This window comes from Argopecten irradians, chromosome 11, assembly GCF_041381155.1.
Source record: "Argopecten irradians isolate NY chromosome 11, Ai_NY, whole genome shotgun sequence".
Taxonomy (NCBI): Eukaryota; Metazoa; Mollusca; class Bivalvia; order Pectinida; family Pectinidae; genus Argopecten; species Argopecten irradians.
This window is the reverse complement of record NC_091144.1, coordinates 2762944-2782494: the sequence shown is the minus strand read 5'-3', so window position 1 is coordinate 2782494 and position 19551 is coordinate 2762944. Positions and strand designations below refer to the sequence as shown.

At 35.4% G+C, this 19551-nt stretch overlaps 1 protein-coding gene across 1 annotated transcript in view; it reads right to left on the bottom strand.

Annotated features, from left to right (window-relative positions):
• Positions 1-19551, bottom strand: part of LOC138334297 (serine/threonine-protein kinase 10-like) — a 71604-nt gene that overhangs the window by 46649 nt on the left and 5404 nt on the right. The window contains 13 exon segments of the mRNA XM_069282939.1: positions 290-309; positions 312-408; positions 1431-1456; positions 1814-2608; positions 3504-3899; positions 4545-4652; positions 5061-5183; positions 5450-5531; positions 5997-6114; positions 6414-6490; positions 7214-7286; positions 9150-9348; positions 12962-13126. Coding sequence (XP_069139040.1) covers positions 290-309; positions 312-408; positions 1431-1456; positions 1814-2608; positions 3504-3899; positions 4545-4652; positions 5061-5183; positions 5450-5531; positions 5997-6114; positions 6414-6490; positions 7214-7286; positions 9150-9348; positions 12962-13126 — 2279 coding nt within the window.

The following is a 19551-nucleotide window of genomic DNA, read 5'->3' as shown; positions in this document are numbered from 1 at the left end:
GATGTAAATTTTAATTCACAGAGATGAACTTTTGCGAATTTACTTGAATCATGAAATTTGCAAAAGTAATTTGCAAGCAAACGAAAGTTGGTCTACATTAATTTTATGTCAGTTACCCATTTCCATCCTGAAACAGAGAGAAAGCTGAGCTTACCTGCCAGTAAAACTCCTCTCGTCTCTTGTTTTCCTCTGCTCAGTATCATATAACCTTCTGGGTTCGTACTGACCACCTCAACCCCGTCCCTCATGTAACTTCTTGGGTCCTTTGTAAGTTTCCTAGTGACTCTACCTGCAGTAGAACTCCTCTCTCGTCTCTTGTTTTCCTCGCCAGTATCTATAACCTTCTGAAACAAAATCATATACTGACCACCTCAACCCCTGTCCCTCATGTAATTCTGGTCTTTGTTAGTGTCCTATAGTGACTCTTTAGTTTCCTGTAAAACAAAATATCAATATACAGTGTGTAAACTAACAATACCATCCTATAGTGACTCTCTTGGTTTCCTGTAAAACAAAATATCATTATACAGTGTGTAAACTAACAATACCATCCTATAGTGACTCTTAGTTTCCTGTAAAACAAAATATCAATATACAGTGTGTAAACTAACAATACCATCCTATAGTGACTCTTAGTTTCCTGTAAAACAAAATATCATTATACAGTGTGTAAATTAACAATACCATCCTATAGTGACTCTTAGTTTCCTGTAAAACAAAATATCATTATACAGTGTGTAAACTAACAATACCATCCTATAGTGACTCTTGGTTTCCTGTAAAACAAAATATCATTATACAGTGTGTAAACTAACAATACCATCCTATAGTGACTCTTAGTTTCCTGTAAAACAAAATATCATTATACAGTGTGTAAACTAACAATACCATCCTATAGTGACTCTTGGTTTCCTGTAAAACAAAATATCATTATACAGTGTGTAAACTAACAATACCATCCTATAGTGACTCTTGGTTTCCTGTAAAACAAAATATCATTATACAGTGTGTAAACTAACAATACCATCCTATAGTGACTCTTGGTTTCCTGTAAAACAAAATATCATTATACAGTGTGTAAATTAACAATACCATCCTATAGTGACTCTTGGTTTCCTGTAAAACAAAATATCATTATACAGTGTGTAAACTAACAATACCATCCTATAGTGACTCTTGGTTTCCTGTAAAACAAAATATCATTATACAGTGTGTAAACTAACAATACCATCCTATAGTGACTCTTGGTTTCCTGTAAAACAAAATATCATTATACAGTGTGTAAACTAACAATACCATCCTATAGTGACTCTTGGTTTCCTGTAAAACAAAATATCATTATACAGTGTGTAAACTAACAATACCATCCTATAGTGACTCTTGGTTTCCTGAAAAACAAAATATCATTATACAGTGTGTAAACTAACAATACCATCCTATAGTGACTCTTGGTTTCCTGTAAAACAAAAACATCTGTTGTTAATTCTCAACAACTGTGAAAGTCACATAATAAAACATCAAGATTAAATATTGACATTTTGTGTACACATTTGGTTTTATTAATCTTTTCAGTCCTTACAAATTACAGAGATAACTCCCTTGCGTGTAGTTGTCCATTGTGGCATCATTATTTTGTGGGTGCAATTCATGTCTTTTTCCTCTGAAAAATATGACATTACGCTCGCTAACACATGACGTCACAACCAAAACCTACACGCAAGGACAGATAACTCTGTAATATGCAAATACAGAATTTTCTCTCCCATCGAAGATTTATAGGTTTGGGGAACAACATAAAATAGTTCTGACTTACCCCTCTTGATCGTATATGTGATTTAGCGGGTCTGTTTGTTGTGGTTCTATGTACATCCTCGTTACTATCCACTGTGGTCACGCTACCTGTGTCGGACCGTGTATCGTCGTCCACATCTGCTATTGTTCGGTTCTTGGAATCTTTGACATTTTTGGTTTCAAATGTATCTAGATCAGTTTGTGGTATCACTATACTTTTCTCCATTTCTTTATTTGCACTTTGCCCTACAGGTAGAGCATAACCATTGCCTACCACCACTCCTGACGATGGAACTGGCTGGCCATTTATGGTGATTGAGGCATCGTCTTTATTACTATCTAACTTTGTTTGAGGTCCATGGTCATCGTCAGTAAGGGTAACTTTGACCTCTTGAATTTCTATTTCTACTTTCTCTTTACTAGAATTTTGTGTTGTTGAAGAGGCATTTTCTCCAACTTTTCTTATTTCAACATTGTTCGCTTTACCAGTAGAAATGTCTATAATCATTTTGTGCCCAGGTGATATTTTCCTTTCTGGTTGTTTCTCTTTCTCCTCTTCTAAAGCATCATCTATATCGGTTATTTCGTAACTTGTTTCTCCTTCCTCGGGCTGAGATTCCTCGTCTCTCTTCTCTTCCTCTTCTTGTTTTTCCTGATGTGCTTCTTCAATAACGTCTTTGAAGGTATCTAACACAACACTAGGCACTGACGGTTGAGTGTTGACGGACTTGATGACTTCGTTAATGAGACCCTCCAGTATGTCATTAACAGTCGGGGTAATGTCAGCCTTGACTTGGTCATTAGCAGGACTAACAGTCTACAAAAATAAAGAGGAAATTTTAACTTTGATAATAATATTGTGAAATTTTCCATTCAGGAAACTTACAGTAAAACATCTTACGAAGAGATTATTTACCATAAAGTTCCTTAAATCTGATATCTTTTTAAGAAGACATTCATTTGACTAGAATATATTGGTCATGTCTACAAAGGCAAACCTTAACATTACACACATAGATTCTAATTCACAGATACAAGTTCTTTTTTATTAGCATTATTATTCTATATTCTTCGGACCTTACCAATTCAGAGTAGTTAGGAAATCTTCAAACCAATTTAGCCAAAAATAAATAGACAGAAAATGTATTCTACTGTATGTAGTCTACTTTCTAAATATAAACTTGTTTAAGCAATATTTATTTGATTTATTTTAAATTTTAAATATGTTAAGCTTTTAAGAAATGGAATGTCTGGAAAGATGAAGATATATACTATATATCTGTGGGACAATAGAGCTATAATAGTTATTGCAGTAATATACTGGATACAGAGAAAGAGAGTGTGCATGTTTATATTTGTTGTTAGTACATTGTTATCCCTTAACACCAGTAAAGACATGACTTTTTGTCACAGACATGTAGATCATACTGACTTCCCACCCCTGTATTATAATACATAGAAGATTTAGAGTGTTTAGTGTTGTAGCTGAAGCATATATATATATATACAATAAACACTGAGCAAGTGTATTGTAGCATAATTGTATATCTAATATGTTCAGTGATTTATTATGGAGCTTGAATGAAATGATTTCAAACATAAATCTCTGGGTTATCCATACAATGTTTTGTGAATGTTCCACAGAAAACTACATGTAAAACACTGCCTATCTGGACAGTATGTTACACAATACTAAAGGACAGACGTGTTACCTCGGCTGTTTCACGACTGCTAGGAACATCACCAGGTGATGTCCGAGTATCCAAATCCTGACTTAAACGTGCTGCCTCTTCCTTCGCCTTGACAATTTCTGCCACTGACGGTTTTGGAGACGTGAGTGGAGGAGATTTGGGCGGAGACTTTGGAGGAGATTTTGGCGGAGATGGGGCAGGAGATTTCCGAGAACTTTCCGGTGATGGCGTTTTCGGACGTTCTTCCTCTTTGCTTTCTGGAATCTGAGTTGTTGGTTCGGGAACTGGTACTTGTTCCTCTGTTTTCTCTGGCTCTGGTTCTATAGGTTCCGGTTTTGTTTCTATGGGTTCCAGTTTTGTTTCTACCGGTTCCAGTTTTGGTTCCTCTGGTTTTGTTTCGACTGGCTTTGGTTTTTCCTTTACATGCGAACAACATGAGGTCAACAATGATTTAAAACGCTAACTTGCAGAGTACTTTTTCTAGCTTTTTTGCATGAATTTTCATAAATGTAGTAAAGTATCAAGCTTACAATAGTATAGATTGTGATACTAGCATGTATACAGTAGCACTGATATATATATAAACCAGACAGTGTATGGTATTCATGATTAGCTGGCATGGATATTCAGTGCAAGGAAGCCAATCGTTGAGTTGTGTTGCCCCTTATCATTCAGCAACAAGCAGTGATTTGTATGAAATATTTAGACATAGAGTTGTGTCCTCTTGTTTGTATTTTTTCTTACCATTATTGTACCTTTTCATTGCATAGGTTATGGAGATCGCTTTACGCATTTGGTTTAACAGGATAACACGACTAATAGTGTGTAAATGATTTTTATAAGAACAGGAGGATATTACTATATAGAAGTAGGTTATTGGAATATTTTCTTTGTTTACTAACATTACCCTTTTAACTTGAATTATTTGTTATAATTTACTATAACTGAATGTTACAATATTTGGGTTGGTGATTTGATACATGTTTGTGGAGTATAAGTTAAATTATTTGGTCTGGTTGTGATATATATCAGTGTGTATAGAGTCATGATGTTAGTAGATACCTTCTCTGGAACCACCACACGCTCTGGAGTCGGCGATTTCTTGTCACTATCACCGCTCACAGACACATTATCTAAGTCTGATATGGAGGAGGCGTCGCTCATGTGTTTCTGGGTAATGAAGATCAAAAGTTCCATATTAGTTATAATATTTGATATTTACTCACTTGATAATATCTGTTATTTCTGTGTAACAACATTGGGCGGTTTGTGTCATCAGTGTATTTATGACATCATAACTGTAATGTTGGAAATCACGATTCTCGACAATCAAATGGTGGTTGTTCTCTGTGTTTACAATGATGCTTGATAAAGTATAAACTAATATCATATCTTTATATCTAAATCAACTTCCTGTTACAGCAACCAACCTTAGCGGATATATTATAATTAACAGTCACTTACACATCTTGACATACTAAGTATATATTACAGCAAAACACATCCATACGTCACCTGTTTTTATAATCAATCCTATGACCTTGACCTTTATAATCAATCCTAGGACCTTGTTCTTACCTTCATCTGTATGATGTCCTCGTCCTCTCCCAGATCCTCGATGACCTCTACGACCTCTGCCTTGGCCTCCAGGATTAGGTCAACAAGTTCAGATTTATCTGTGTAGTCTCGGATAAATGGGTGCTGGAATCATAAAGGAAATCCTTATACAAAGGTGTCAGTATGTGAAGGAAGCAGTCGGTATAAACATTTCCAAAATGAAAACATCATATGTTGATTATTTATAAATATTTTACTAGTTTTGGTATCAACAGTATACATAATTTGTAGAACATTGTATCATGTAGCTTGTATAAATGAAGAAAATATTGAAGTAAGCTCATTTAAATCTGTTTATTGATTTTATATAAGTTGAAATAAAGTATGCCTCCACAGATTATTAACTATACCATCAGTAATTCCTCTGCTGTCGGTCTCAAATCAGGGTTCTTGATCAAACACATGTTTACAAAATCCTTGAAATTTTTAGACCTGCAATGCAATTTATTTTGAATCAAAATACATTATGTACCACATAACAAACGTACAGTTCATGGAGAGAATGTACCTTGGTAACGTAAATCTCTACAATACTTCTAGATCAGGGATTTTTTTTGTTTAAACACTGTTCACAGCTACAGTTATTTAAGAATGAGATAATTCCCTGTTGAGGAGAGAGAGAGTTTCAAGAGTAAAGGCATTTGACATGCCTATGAGTTGAACTGTAGAAGTTGAGATGTGTGGGTTTTTTTGGTTTTTTTTTTTTTGGTTTTGAATTAATCTGAAAGATTACATTTGGTTAGAACTATTTCAGTATCATTTCAAGCCAGTTTCAACTCAATACTACTAGTGGAACTCTAATTGAAGTTTTAAGTGTACTGATGACTAAGATTTACTAAGGTGGAAGCTGGGCAACATCCCTTCCAACCAGATGATCTATAAATCCCGGATATTTACCATCTAGAGGGTTTGGCAAGTGAAGGAGGTTCCGCCTTCTGTATTTTGATGAGAACTCTCATTGGATGCATATCATGATTGGGCGGCTCCATCTCAGCGAACTCAATTAGAGTAACACCTGTAAATATAGACAAAGGAGTTCAAACTGAAGAGAAATACTGTTACAGAATTTGATTCTAAGACCAGTATAATACAATAACTGTATACAAGACAAAACCAGTATAATACAATAACTGTATACAAGACAAAACATGGTTCAGAATTATCTAGGCAAACTCAATTAAACTATCCATTATCTATCGCTTATTTTTATCTGTATGAAATTTTTGCCACTACTACAATATCCCATGCAATCATGAAAATGTCCTCCCTGTTAACCAATGTGGCTATATGTCGTGAGTGGCGGTAACAGCCTACCTAGAGACCATATGTCTGCCTTGGTGTTGTAGGGGCTGTCCTTCAGGGTCTCACACATAATCACCTCCGGGGCCATCCTGATAATACAAACATTATCGTAAAATCATTAAAATAATTTACCAGAATCCCATCCATATTCATTGTACTTCACAAAATAACATTATACTGTTGTGTGTCAAAGTTTAAAAGATGCCAATAATCTTTATTCTGGAGGTCAATGGATAGACAAATGTGCAAATGCATAAAACCATGACTCTAGCAGTCAAACACATAGGAAGTTTATGGGACCATTTCAAGGGGGACGATAGCAAATTATGACTCAAAGGTGCAAAATACATGAATTAAACTTCGACTCAAAAGAGAGTGAAAAAGTTAAAACTATGATTCAAACGACAAACTCAGAGGCCAAATTCATCTTTTGATTTCCATTAAAGCTTGTATTGACCTCCTTGACACATAAGTGATGGTTATAAACCATTATTCATGTACATAATAGATGTACAGTGTAATCTGTCTAAATCTGATAACAACTAGGTACTGTCATGTGTACCATGTCTCCAGATAATACAGATTACATAATTACAACCAATAAACAAAGAACATGTTGTACAATTTATGCTAGAATACACAGGATCTGATTTACACAATGGACAGTTTTAATAAGTTATACTGTAGATTAAAATTCCTTGTTGTGGTAGACAGAAAAGTTTGACAATTAAGATTTAAATATAGAATCATTTCATAACTCCTGGAGGATATTACAACAGTAGCTGCTTGCTGATCGTAGATCTTAAACTTACCAGTAAGGTGTCCCAATAAATGAGTCTCTCCGCTGGGCAGTCCTCGTGTTCTTAGCCGACACACCAAAATCAGCTGGATAAATACACACAAAAGTTACTCATTTCAAACAATATATTCAATTGACAATTGGACTTTTGAAATTGGGTTATAAATCTGAAATTAGACAGGAAACAGTAAGAACATGATGCCAGTATACAGTTTCAATGAGGTTTAAATTCTTCATGATGTTTGACAAATAAGAAAATCTATTGACCTCTACAATCCTTTGTCCCTATAACTATCACGATAATCTTTTTTCAAACATTCAATAATCAACAGTTTAGCAGTATATCTTAATTTATTCTGGGCTAAAATTAAGAGAAAATGTATTGGCTGCAATAATTTTATGAAATGATAAAAGCTACGTTTATACAAAACTGATTAATCAACCCTACTTGCCCAGTTTGACTTTCTCATCTAGTGTGAAGGGGAAAAGTATGTTGATCATATACTTTCACGCAAAACCTACATCATCATCGATATATATCACTACCCCTCTAATGGGAGAATCTACTGTTGTCAAAGTGACTCTTCCTACCAATGTCAGGAAGATGTAATGTTGATACTACTATTAGGTATATCTCACACTAGAGGGGTAGGGTTGAATCTTCCTTCCAATGTCAGGAAGATGTAATGTTGATACTACTATCAGGTATATCTCTCACTAGAGGGGTAGGGTTGAATCTTCCTTCCAATGTCAGGAAGATGTAATGTTGATACTACTATCAGGTATATCTCACACTAGAGGGGTAGGGTTGAATCTTCCTTCCAATGTCAGGAAGATGTAATGTTGATAATACTTTCTAGTAGATTCTCACACTAGAGGGGTAGGGTTGAATCTTCCTTCCAATGTCAGGAAGATGTAATGTTGATACTACTATCAGGTATATCTCACACTAGAGGGGTAGGGTTGAATCTTCCTTCCAATGTCAGGAAGATGTAATGTTGATAATACTTTCTAGTAGATTCTCACACTAGAGGGGTAGGGTTGAATCTTCCTTCCAATGTCAGGAAGATGTAATGTTGATAATACTTTCTAGTAGATTCTCACACTAGAGGGGTAGGGTTGAATCTTCCTTCCAATGTCAGGAAGATGTAATGTTGATACTACTATCAGGTATATCTCAAACTAGAAGGGTAGGCTTGAATCTTCCTTCCAATGTCAGGAAGATGTAATGTTGATAATACTTTCTAGTAGATTCTCACACTAGAGGGGTAGGGTTGAATCTTCCTTCCAATGTCAGGAAGATGTAATGTTAATACTACTATCAGGTATATCTCACACTAGAGGGGTAGGGTTGAATCTTCCTTCCAATGTCAGGAAGATGTAATGTTGATAATACTTTCTAGTAGATTCTCACACTAGAGGGGTAGGGTTGAATCTTCCTTCCAATGTCAGGAAGATGTAATGTTGATACTACTATCAGGTATATCTCACACTAGAGGGGTAGGGTTGAATCTTCCTTCCAATGTCAGGAAGATGTAATGTTGATAATACTTTCTAGTAGATTCTCACACTAGAGGGGTAGGGTTGAATCTTCCTTCCAATGTCAGGAAGATGTAATGTTGATAATACTTTCTAGTAGATTCTCACACTAGAGGGGTATAGTGCTGACTCTTACTTATCATGGAAGGAGGACGTTGATCATACTTTTATACAGATCACTATAGTCCACCCTACCCCTCCAGCAAGAGAATCTACCCTAACCAAATTAACTCTTCCTTCCTATGTAGAGTTGACTCTTTCTTATCATGTAAGGAAGACCTTGATCATGCTTTTATACCGATCGCTACAGTCATTCCTACCCCTCCAGCAACAGAATCTACCCTAACCAAACTAACTCTTCCTCTAGGAAGATGATATATAGCCATACAGATCTCTACAATCCATCCTACCCAGTTTGACTTCCCCGTCCATTGTGAGGAGGACGTTTCCCGCCTTGATGTCTCGGTGAATCACATGGTTTTTATGAAGGAACTGTAGGGCCACACATATTTCGTGACAGACATAGCGGATCATTTTCTCTGTCAGGGCTTTCTCTAGGTCCACCATGATGCTATCCAAGGCACCTCCTCCACAGAACTCAATGTACATCTGGAATTATACCATAATAAACTGGTCATTTAACATATCTATACATGTAACACCACAGAACTCTATGTACATCTGGAATTATATCATAGTAAACTGGTCATATCTACTGAAATATCTACATCATTAATTACATATATATAAGCTGAAAATCATTGTTGGGAATTATGAACATATTAAACATTTACTCCACAAAAATTGACATTCAATATTAGGTGTTTACTAACATTACGAAATGTTACAGTTTTGTTTTTATTCCTAACAGTCTATAATTGAATCTTTAAATTATTTTTATTTGGGTATAAACAACATTTATTTGGGTCTTGAATAAAATGTTTGGTATTACTTTTTAAACTATCGGATCATTCTAATAAAATCAAGATAATGATTTTGACCCTACACTGTATACTAAATTTCAGAGTTTAATCATGTACAACGAACCTAATGACACCTACACGTATTTTTGGTACTAAATTTCAGAGTTTAATCTATGTACAAACTGAAGCTCTATTTGAAACCTACACAGTATTTTTGGTACTAAATTTCAGAGTTTAATCTATGTACAAACTGAAGCTCTATTTGAAACCTACACAGTATTTTTGGTACTAAATTTCAGAGTTTAATCTATGTACAAACTGAAGCTCTATTTGAAACCTACACAGTATTTTTGATACTGAGTTTAATCAGTACCTTAAGCTCTATAAAACATTGATTGGCTGCTGTAGGTCTCTGTATTGATTAGACAATACCTCCTTCCAAATTAAACCTATTGTTCTTTTGGTAGCTAGATACGTACAGAAATCAATATTTCTTTAAGACTCTGAATGTATCTATACCTATATATGTGGCATAAAATATCATACAGGATTCCTTAAATCACTAATAGAAACTAATTTTGGTACAAATTGTATATTTGAAAGGTCTTTTTTATATGCTTCATAAAGAACTTTAAGGCCCACTACCTTTCTGAAACGGCTTCGTTTCTTTAAATGGAAATGTAAAAGGAGATTGATAATTTTGTAGAGTAGCCCAGTTATAAGATTACCGTTAATACTACATTCATCATCCCCTTCTGAATGATTAAATGAATATAAATTAAATATTTTATTACCGCATGTTAGTTGACCATGAGCCAGACAGCAAAACAGCGAAAAGAATCTTCACTATATTAACATAGATTACACAGGGAATCGTACGTTTGTTTTGGGTGTTGTAACTTTATAATTATCTTAGGCCCTTGATTTCAATTTTCTTATGATATCATTGATTCTTAAAAGAAACTTTAATGTTTTTGCTTCAGAAAGGTAGTGAGCCTTTAAGGATTTTATCAAATCAAATTTATCTCCCAATATCAAGCAAATTATATATATATGGGTTAGTCTGGTTGTCATTTCTGATGTTTGTAGTCCATTAACATATGTTTTTTTGTGTACCTGGACGTCTGTTTGTTATAGCTACATATATACACACATGTAAAGATTTCCTTCCTACAACACCACCTAATACTTCCAAGCATTGTCCTCCAATACACCAACAATTCCTTCTGCATAATTCCATACAACTTCCTAACATATATCCATAAACAATTAACAGGTGCTTGTGCTTGGTTATATGAAAAGTTCTTCCTTATTTTCATTATCAATTTTACAAAAATTGAAATGAAACGTTTAGATGATATACAGGTCTCTTAATTATTCATAGGAAGTTTTTCCATGATATTTACCCATTATAATCTTTGATAAAGGTCAAGGTTGGTCATATGAACAAATTTAAAAGTCGACAAAACTTTAATTTTCTTGTTAGGGAAATCATACAATCAGAGATTCTAGTTAACCTCTGTATGTGGAATATCAGCTTTTTTTAACAATTCGAGCTATATGTAGTGGTTTTAATGAATATATGAAGGACCATAACTCTGATATTGTTGTCGGTACAATACTCAGAGGAAAATATATATTTATACCGAAGAAATAAACTAAATGATAATCCTAGGTGATTCCTGCTGTACCGAATGTCACAAAATGGCTGCTGTCTTATCAGAGATAATTACTTCTGCTATCATTAGACAAATATTAGTGCTGCAACGGTACACTTCCCCCATGATATGATATGTATCGTGATACTTGTCTCACGATACAATACGCATTGCGATACTTGTCTCAATATACGATACGTATAACAGTATTTATTAAAATAATTATTATGTAAAAGAGAGAGGATTTAAGAATGGATTTTCAGAAGAAAAACCATAGAAAGCTACCAAACATCATTCTTTAATATTAGTAAGTAGAGACAACAGAATAAGAAGAGATTGAAATGTACAAGCTTAACAATTTATTAATCTGTCTCAATCTTAATCCAGAAGTTTTAACAAACGTACAGTTATTTTAAAGTATTAAATTTGGTTACTGTCTGTCTTAGTAAACACGTGAATCAGTCGCCATGAATCAGAAAGACGATTACTGTTCAGACTCCTTATTGGATTTTCAGTGAATTTTATATCAATTTCAATCATAAACAGAAGAATGTTTCGTACATTTGTCTCATACAAATGAGCAAACGATTGTGATTAAACTTCAATGTGCCGACATACAGTTGCTTGTAACATCGTACACATGTGTCGGGTTGAAATGCTTGCACATTGGGTCATATTTGGGAATTTGATCCGTATTGTTATTGATATGACGAAAGTTTGATAGTATTTCAAAGTTTAAAGCAAGTATTAACTGCATTAAAATACCGTAGAAAGTATTTTTTGTATTCACAGTAAAATACGAATCTTGTGGCTACACTGACTGTGTAAAAAAAATCGCATCATGGCAGCCGAAATGTTTCTCCAACTGATCGTGAAGTATAATAGGTACATTTATGTCACATTCACAAATTAACATATTTTAAACTGAAAATGCCTTACATAAATGCTTTAGTTAGTGATTGTATTGAATAAGAATCTACAACTACAGAAACAATGTGGATCAATGACGATATCTTTGGTAGGAAGTACTGATAACCGCTCAAAAAAACCTGATTTCGCCCGATCCGGAAACTGGTGGGGTTTACCGTGATATAGGAAAAAAATACTGTGAACTGAACCGTGTAGTTAATATCGTGATATATCATCCCACGGTTTACCATTGCAGCACTAACAAATAAATTCGCACTTCCTTATTTACAGACCTAGGTGACCCGCCCAAATTAATATTTGTACAAATCACCTGTTTGTTAGGAGTAAAAGGAAGTGATGAAGTAAGGTATATCTTGTTAGTTATATCAGATATCATATGATTAACTGCTGTTATCAGTGGAAATCAGTAATCTATATAAGGATTTTCTTTCTTTTTTTTTTTGGGGGGGGGGGGGGGGGGGGGGGTCAGGGTTAGGTAGGGGGGAGTGTTTTGTTTTTGTAATAGCAACAATTAACAATTATCAGTAATTTGATATAATGAAAACCAAGCTTCTTTCTCGTATTTTTTACTGTAAATTACTCTTTTCATGATCAAGGTAAATTTGTGACAGTATCTTTAAAGTTTTTAATAGCGCTGTTTAATATGAAAATTGGGATTTAATATTAAGTTAAATTCATATTGCATCCTATTTTTTACATTAATATATTTACCCATAAGGTGGAGTCCCAGTAGAAGGCTTCGTATAATGACACCACATTTTTGTGCCGGCATTCAGACAGAATGTCGATTTCGACCGTGAAGTCTTCCAGGTCCTCTTCACTCTTGATTTCTACCTGCTTCAGTGCAGCGTACTGTCCCGTCTCTTTATTGACAGCCTGTGTAAGATATACTACATGTATATATATCAAAGACTAAAAGTGCATTGTATATCTGAAAAGAAAAAACGGCAAGATTTGCATTCACATTTTGTGGGGAAAATCATGCAATCATAGGACCTAGCTATAGAAAACCTCTCACACTTTTTAATATTCAATAAGCTTTAAATTTATTACTATTGACCTGTTTTTTAAATATTAAAGTATATGTGTATGATATTTCCCTACTAATCAAAACCTTTATAATTAAGGAAACCTGTCTATACCAGCCAAATATGCTGCTCCTGTTTTATGACCTCCGTTAAAATAAGATATTCTGTACCTATAGTTACGTAATTCAAATGCAGCCCCACGTACTTTATCTATCTCTATAAGACAGAAATATTCACCATATTATCTGTTACATATATCTATATTAAAGGGTTAAAATATAATATTCATCTCCTTCATTCTGGTTCATCCTCATGTGTACAGGTTACTTACAAGGATTATATCATACACTGACTTAGCTAATCATATCATGCTATTTTACAGGCAGTGGATCTTTAACTAGTGATCTATTGCAGATATACATATGTATAGAAACTGCTTCACTGTTAATTAACGTTACAATTGTCCTTTCAGCTAGTGCTTTGATTTCATTTTGTATTTCGTTTGCAGTGATATGTCAAAATATTTAAAACAACAGATCTAGAGGAGCACATATATAGATGTCATCCATGTAAGCTCTAATGCACTGCTGTTTTTGTTTTTATATCTTCAGAACAACTTTCAAGTTCCTCATTAAAATCAGGTTTGGTTAAATAGTCATCAATCAATTATACAAGTCGGTACTACATATATGTATAGACATATTTATATACTGGTCTATCTAATGAATAGCCTAGTGGGAATGAATCATCTCTATGTGCTGAAAATATCAAATTTACAACTAGTACTTCTGACAGTAAATCAAATGGCAGAGTATTTAAAACATATGAACATCTTCACTTTTAAGTACATAGCCTTAAAAATAAAGTGAACTTCCTATTCCAAGTTCCTGACAAGTTGCTGAATATATGCGTGCTGTTAGCCTCTAACATCTTTAACTGATAATTATTTCTCAAGATTCCAAGCTTTGTTTATGATCACTTAGACTGTCCGGAAATGATGCACTTCAGTTGATGGTGCACACATCATATATATATAGAAAGCTTTAAGCTTTTACACAACGTGTATATCACACACATATTCCGTCTTTGCATCTACTATAAAGTTAGCTCCCTTGCGGGTAGGTACCGATTGTTACGTCATTATTTTGTGAGCGCAATTCACATCGTTTTCTCCTAAACGTACGACGTTACGCTCGCAAACACATGACGGAACAATGAATACCTCAAGTGCAGAAACTCTGTAATATGCAAATTCGGAATGTGTATACAGAGTAGAGAAATATAAGTAATTGTAATGTTATCATTTATAATGCTGCTGCATTTAAAAGTCATGTTTGATTGGCTATCTCTGTATTCTTCTTTTAGATTTTTCAATTATTTTAATGCAATAATGGAACCATGGAAATGGTATTATTGGATTATACTTTTCTTTAAAACCTTCTAAATTCAAGGAAATCAGTTGAATACATAACAATTTAAGTTGTTCTTTTTTAACAAAATTCCAAAAATAAGGAAACAAGTTACTGTATAATACATCCCAGTGTGTACAGTATATAGCCAAATCATCAGTGATAGCTTTGTTACAGTTTGAAGTTTATAAGATTTTTAATTCTGGATATAGAGTATTTATAATCGTGTGGTATATCTTAAGTGAGGCATGCTGCACTTAAAACATGACTAATATAGATCTAGATATTTCATCATAATAATGTGAGACAGACTCATACTATATTTAACGTATATTAATACATGTACACATGTAGATGGCACCTGCATCCTCTGGTAAGCTCTACTTCAATTGGTTTTATAATCAGTGAAGACAGCTATAGCTACGTGATGAAATATGGCATGGCGACATCTACCGTTATCTATAAATTAGGATTCTCTTGTGACACCCATTGACGTTGAGTTTTTTTCTAACTTTTATGCCAAAATCAGGTAACATAGCATGCATGGCATGGGCTGATATCTGAATTAACAAGAGGCCCACTTTGGGTTCAATGCCAAAATTTATACAAGTTCTGTTCCCCTTCCCCCAAGGATGTTTCTGGCCAAATTTGGTTACAATCCATGCAGAACTCTAGGACGAGTAGCGATTGATAGAATTTACCTCTATTTCCCCTATTGGGCCCCGCCCCTCCTGCCCTCTGAGGGTCAGAGCCAAAATTTATACAAGTTCTGTTCCTCTTCCCCCAAGGATGTTTCTGGCCAAATTTGGTTACAATCCTTGTAGAACTCTAGGACAAGTAGCGATTTATAGGATTTACCTCTATTACCCCTATTGGGCCCCATCCCTCCTGCCCACGGGGGATCAGAGCCAAAATTTATACAAGTTCTGTTCCCCTTCCCCCAAGGATGTTTGTGGCCAAATTTGGTTACAATCCATGCAGAACTCTAGGACAAGTAGGAATTTATAGGATTTACCTCTATTTCCCCAATTGGGCCCCATCCCTCCTGCCCACGGGGGATCAGAGCCAAAATTTATACAAGTTCTGTTCCCCTTCCCCCAAGGATGTTTGTGGCCAAATTTGGTTACAATCCATGCAGAACTCTAGGACGAGTAGCGATTGATAGAATTTACCTCTATTTCCCCTATTGGGCCCCGCCCCTCCTGCCCCCTGAGGGTCAGAGCCAAAATTTATACAAGTTCTGTTCCTCTTCCCCCAAGGATGTTTCTGGCCAAATTTGGTTACAATCCTTGTAGAACTCTAGGACAAGTAGCGATTTATAGGATTTACCTCTATTACCCCTATTGGGCCCCGCCCCTCCTGCCCCCAGGGGGTCAGAGCCAAAATTTATACAAGTTCTGTTCCTCTTCCCCCAAGGATGTTTCTGGCCAAATTTGGTTACAATCCTTGCAGAACTCTAGGACAAGTAGCGATTTATAGGATTTACCTCTATTACCCCTAATTGGCCCCGCCCCTCCTGCCCCCGAGGGGTCAGAGCCAAAATTTATACAAGTTCTGTTCCCCTTCCCCCAAGGATGTTTCTGGCCAAATTTGGTTACAATCCATGCAGAACTCTAGGACAAGTAACGATTTATAGGATTTACCTCTATTACCCCTATTGGGCCCCGCCCCTCCTGCCCCCTGTGGGTCAGAGCCAAAATTTATACAAGTTCTGTTCCCCTTCCCCCAAGGATGTTTCTGGCCAAATTTGGTAACAATCCATGCAGAACTCTAGGACAAGTAGCGATTTATAGGATTTACCTCTATTACCCCTATTGGGCCCCGCCCCTCCTGCCCCAAGGGGGTCAGAGCCAAAATTTATACAAGTTCTGTTCCCCTTCCCCCAAGGATGTTTCTGGCCAAATTTGGTTACAATCCATGCAGAACTCTAGGACAAGTAGCGATTTATAGGATTTACCTCTATTACCCCTATTGGGCCCCGCTCCTCCTGCCCCAAGGGGGTCAGAGCCAAAATTTATACAAGTTCTGTTCCCCTTCCCCCAAGGATGTTTCTGGCCAAATTTGGTTACAATCCATGCAGAACTCTAGGACAAGTAGCGATTTATAGGATTTACCTCTATTACCCCTATTGGGCCCCGCACCTCCTGCCCCCTGGGGGTCAGAGCCAAAATTTATACAAGTTCTGTTCCCCTTCCCCCAAGGATGTTTCTGGCCAAATTTGGTTATAATCCATCCAGAACTCTATGACTAGTAGCGATTTAAAGGAAATGTTGACGGACGGACGACGGACGGACGGACGGACGGACGGACGGACGGACGGACGGACGGACGACGGACGGACGGACGGACGGACGGACGGACGGACGACGGACGCCGCGCCATGACATAAGCTCACCGGCCCTTCGGGCCACGTGAGCTAAAAAACCAAATCCAAAATATTCCTCTTAAGCATTTTACAAATGCCTCATATCATTATGATCATTATTATACCATAAATTCCAACAACATAAATTCCTGGCCACAATGTTGTTGATACCTATATATAGTTTAGTTTTCTAAGTTTATATATAACAACAACAAAAGTACTGATCGCAACTGTTCAGAAGTAAAACAACTATGTGCAAAACTTTTCCATTTTAATCGAAACGTTTCCATTTTAACCTGGATCTGAACCATAAATCCTAGCTATGGTGTGTATATACTGTGTACACAAATATCTCAATACTTTTCTGGACAATAATTTAATCATACGACAAAGTCTCCCTGTACAATGCTATCATCTGAGTCTCCAGATAAACCAGCCAATATATATAAAGGTATACCCATGATGTACATAAACCTCTGTGTCATACTCTCGATAGACGGCACATTTCAACGTCTCTTACATTATCCACATTTGAATCATGACTTATTGAAAGAAAAAGTTACCTTTGTTCCTAAAATGCATTAAATTGAAAATATCTATATGATTTAAATGGACTGAATGGATGCTTACTAAAGTTAAAACATACAATTATGATGTAGAGTTAGAGTCAAAGGTCTATTCAAGTCAGCAATTTATAATTATAGGATTTTTTAAGGTGAGTCCAGAAGACTCATTTTTAAATTTTGATGAGTCCCAGCACAAAGAAATATAAAAAGGATTCTCAAAATTTTGGTGAGTTCCACAGAAAAATCATGAGTCCAGGACTCATCTAGGCGTGTCCCGTAATCAAGTGTAATCTTTATAAAAACTGTGTTCTGTATTTGACTCAATACGGTCCCATATACATGGTCAGTCCTGAACATTTACTACTGCTGGAAGTGATTTCAGAAACAGACCGGTACACCACCAAGTATCAGTACAGTAAAATACAATTATATCAAACTTCTAGGTAGGGACCAATTGAAGTCACTATATGTTATAAGCATAGTTCGTTGTACACGTAGTAACCTTTGAAGGGGAATGAAAATTCCTATGTTATAACCCTGGATTCATTGTAAGCATATTCGTTATAAAGATGTTTTAGACCATATTGTCGGAAAAGAAGTGCACAGCTATAGCTACATACAATCATGGATGCTTTTTAGATTATTTTTTTTAGTTTTAATGTGGTACAACATTAATATTACAAGCTTTAAATCATATATTAAGTTGTCTAAAATCAGTAGATTTTATAGAATCAGGTTTCTATATATCTGCCATAAACCCCAATAAAATATCTAGGTCTATAGCAGGATGTTCCATAAATCAAATGGGGTCCTTCTCAGATAAAATGGGCCCCTAATGTAATTATAATGGAGTTTCAGAAAAAAAGTTGGGTCCTTTTAATTTTCTATGCTTATGATATGGGGATGGCATAAACGAAAACCCTGTACAGGGCTGTGATCATTGACCCGAGGGTCTCATGTTCTACTATTCAGATACATTATATGTAATGGTCTTTAAAAATTTCCAGTAATTATATAAGTATGTACACATTCTTAAACTTCAGTGATACCTGGTAGCCTATCACTACTGATGTGTACATACACAAAACATAAACACATGGAGCTGATAAACAGCTGCAGGCATTATACAGCCAGTGTAATTAATCACATCCTCGTTATAAACTACAGATTGGATGAGCTTTTTCCTGTCATTTCAGGTCATAATATGGCGCAAAAGCCAAGCAATTAGGATGACAGAAATTAAACCCTTTTAAAACTTAATAGATGTGCAGATATGATGATGTAAAATGAAAATTTGTTAAGCATCTGTATACAATGTAATCATATATATATATAAATATATAATAAATACTCATATATATATATAGTAAATATATATAAAACAATTTAGGCAAAGTAAAGAGGAACACACGTACAGCTGTGTACAGATATCTAGATACATCTAGCACTTGACCTCCGCCCATAAGACTTTGAAATTAATAATTTGTGCAGCTCCAGGCTTGAATCTGACATACAAAATGCCTGCATATTTACAGATAAGATAGAGAGATACTGATATATAATACACACAAAAGATCTGAAGTGAATATCATAAGAGGTTGACAAATTACACAACCATAATAAGGCAACACTAATTAAAACAAGAGGCCCATGAGCCTTAACGGTCATCTGACTATTGGCACAATACAACATTGTCATTTAAAGATTTTAGCCATTTTGACCCCTGTGATATTGAATGAAGATCAAGATCACTTTTTTAAAACAAATATGGTAGCCCTTCATCCCAGCATATCACAGGCCCAATATTAGGTCTCTAGGGTTTTAGTTATTCACAAAAAGTTGTTTCAAGATTTTAGCCTATTTGACCCCTGTGGCCTTGGATGAAGGTCAAGGTCATTCACTTGAACAAACTTGGTAGTTCTTCATCCCAGCA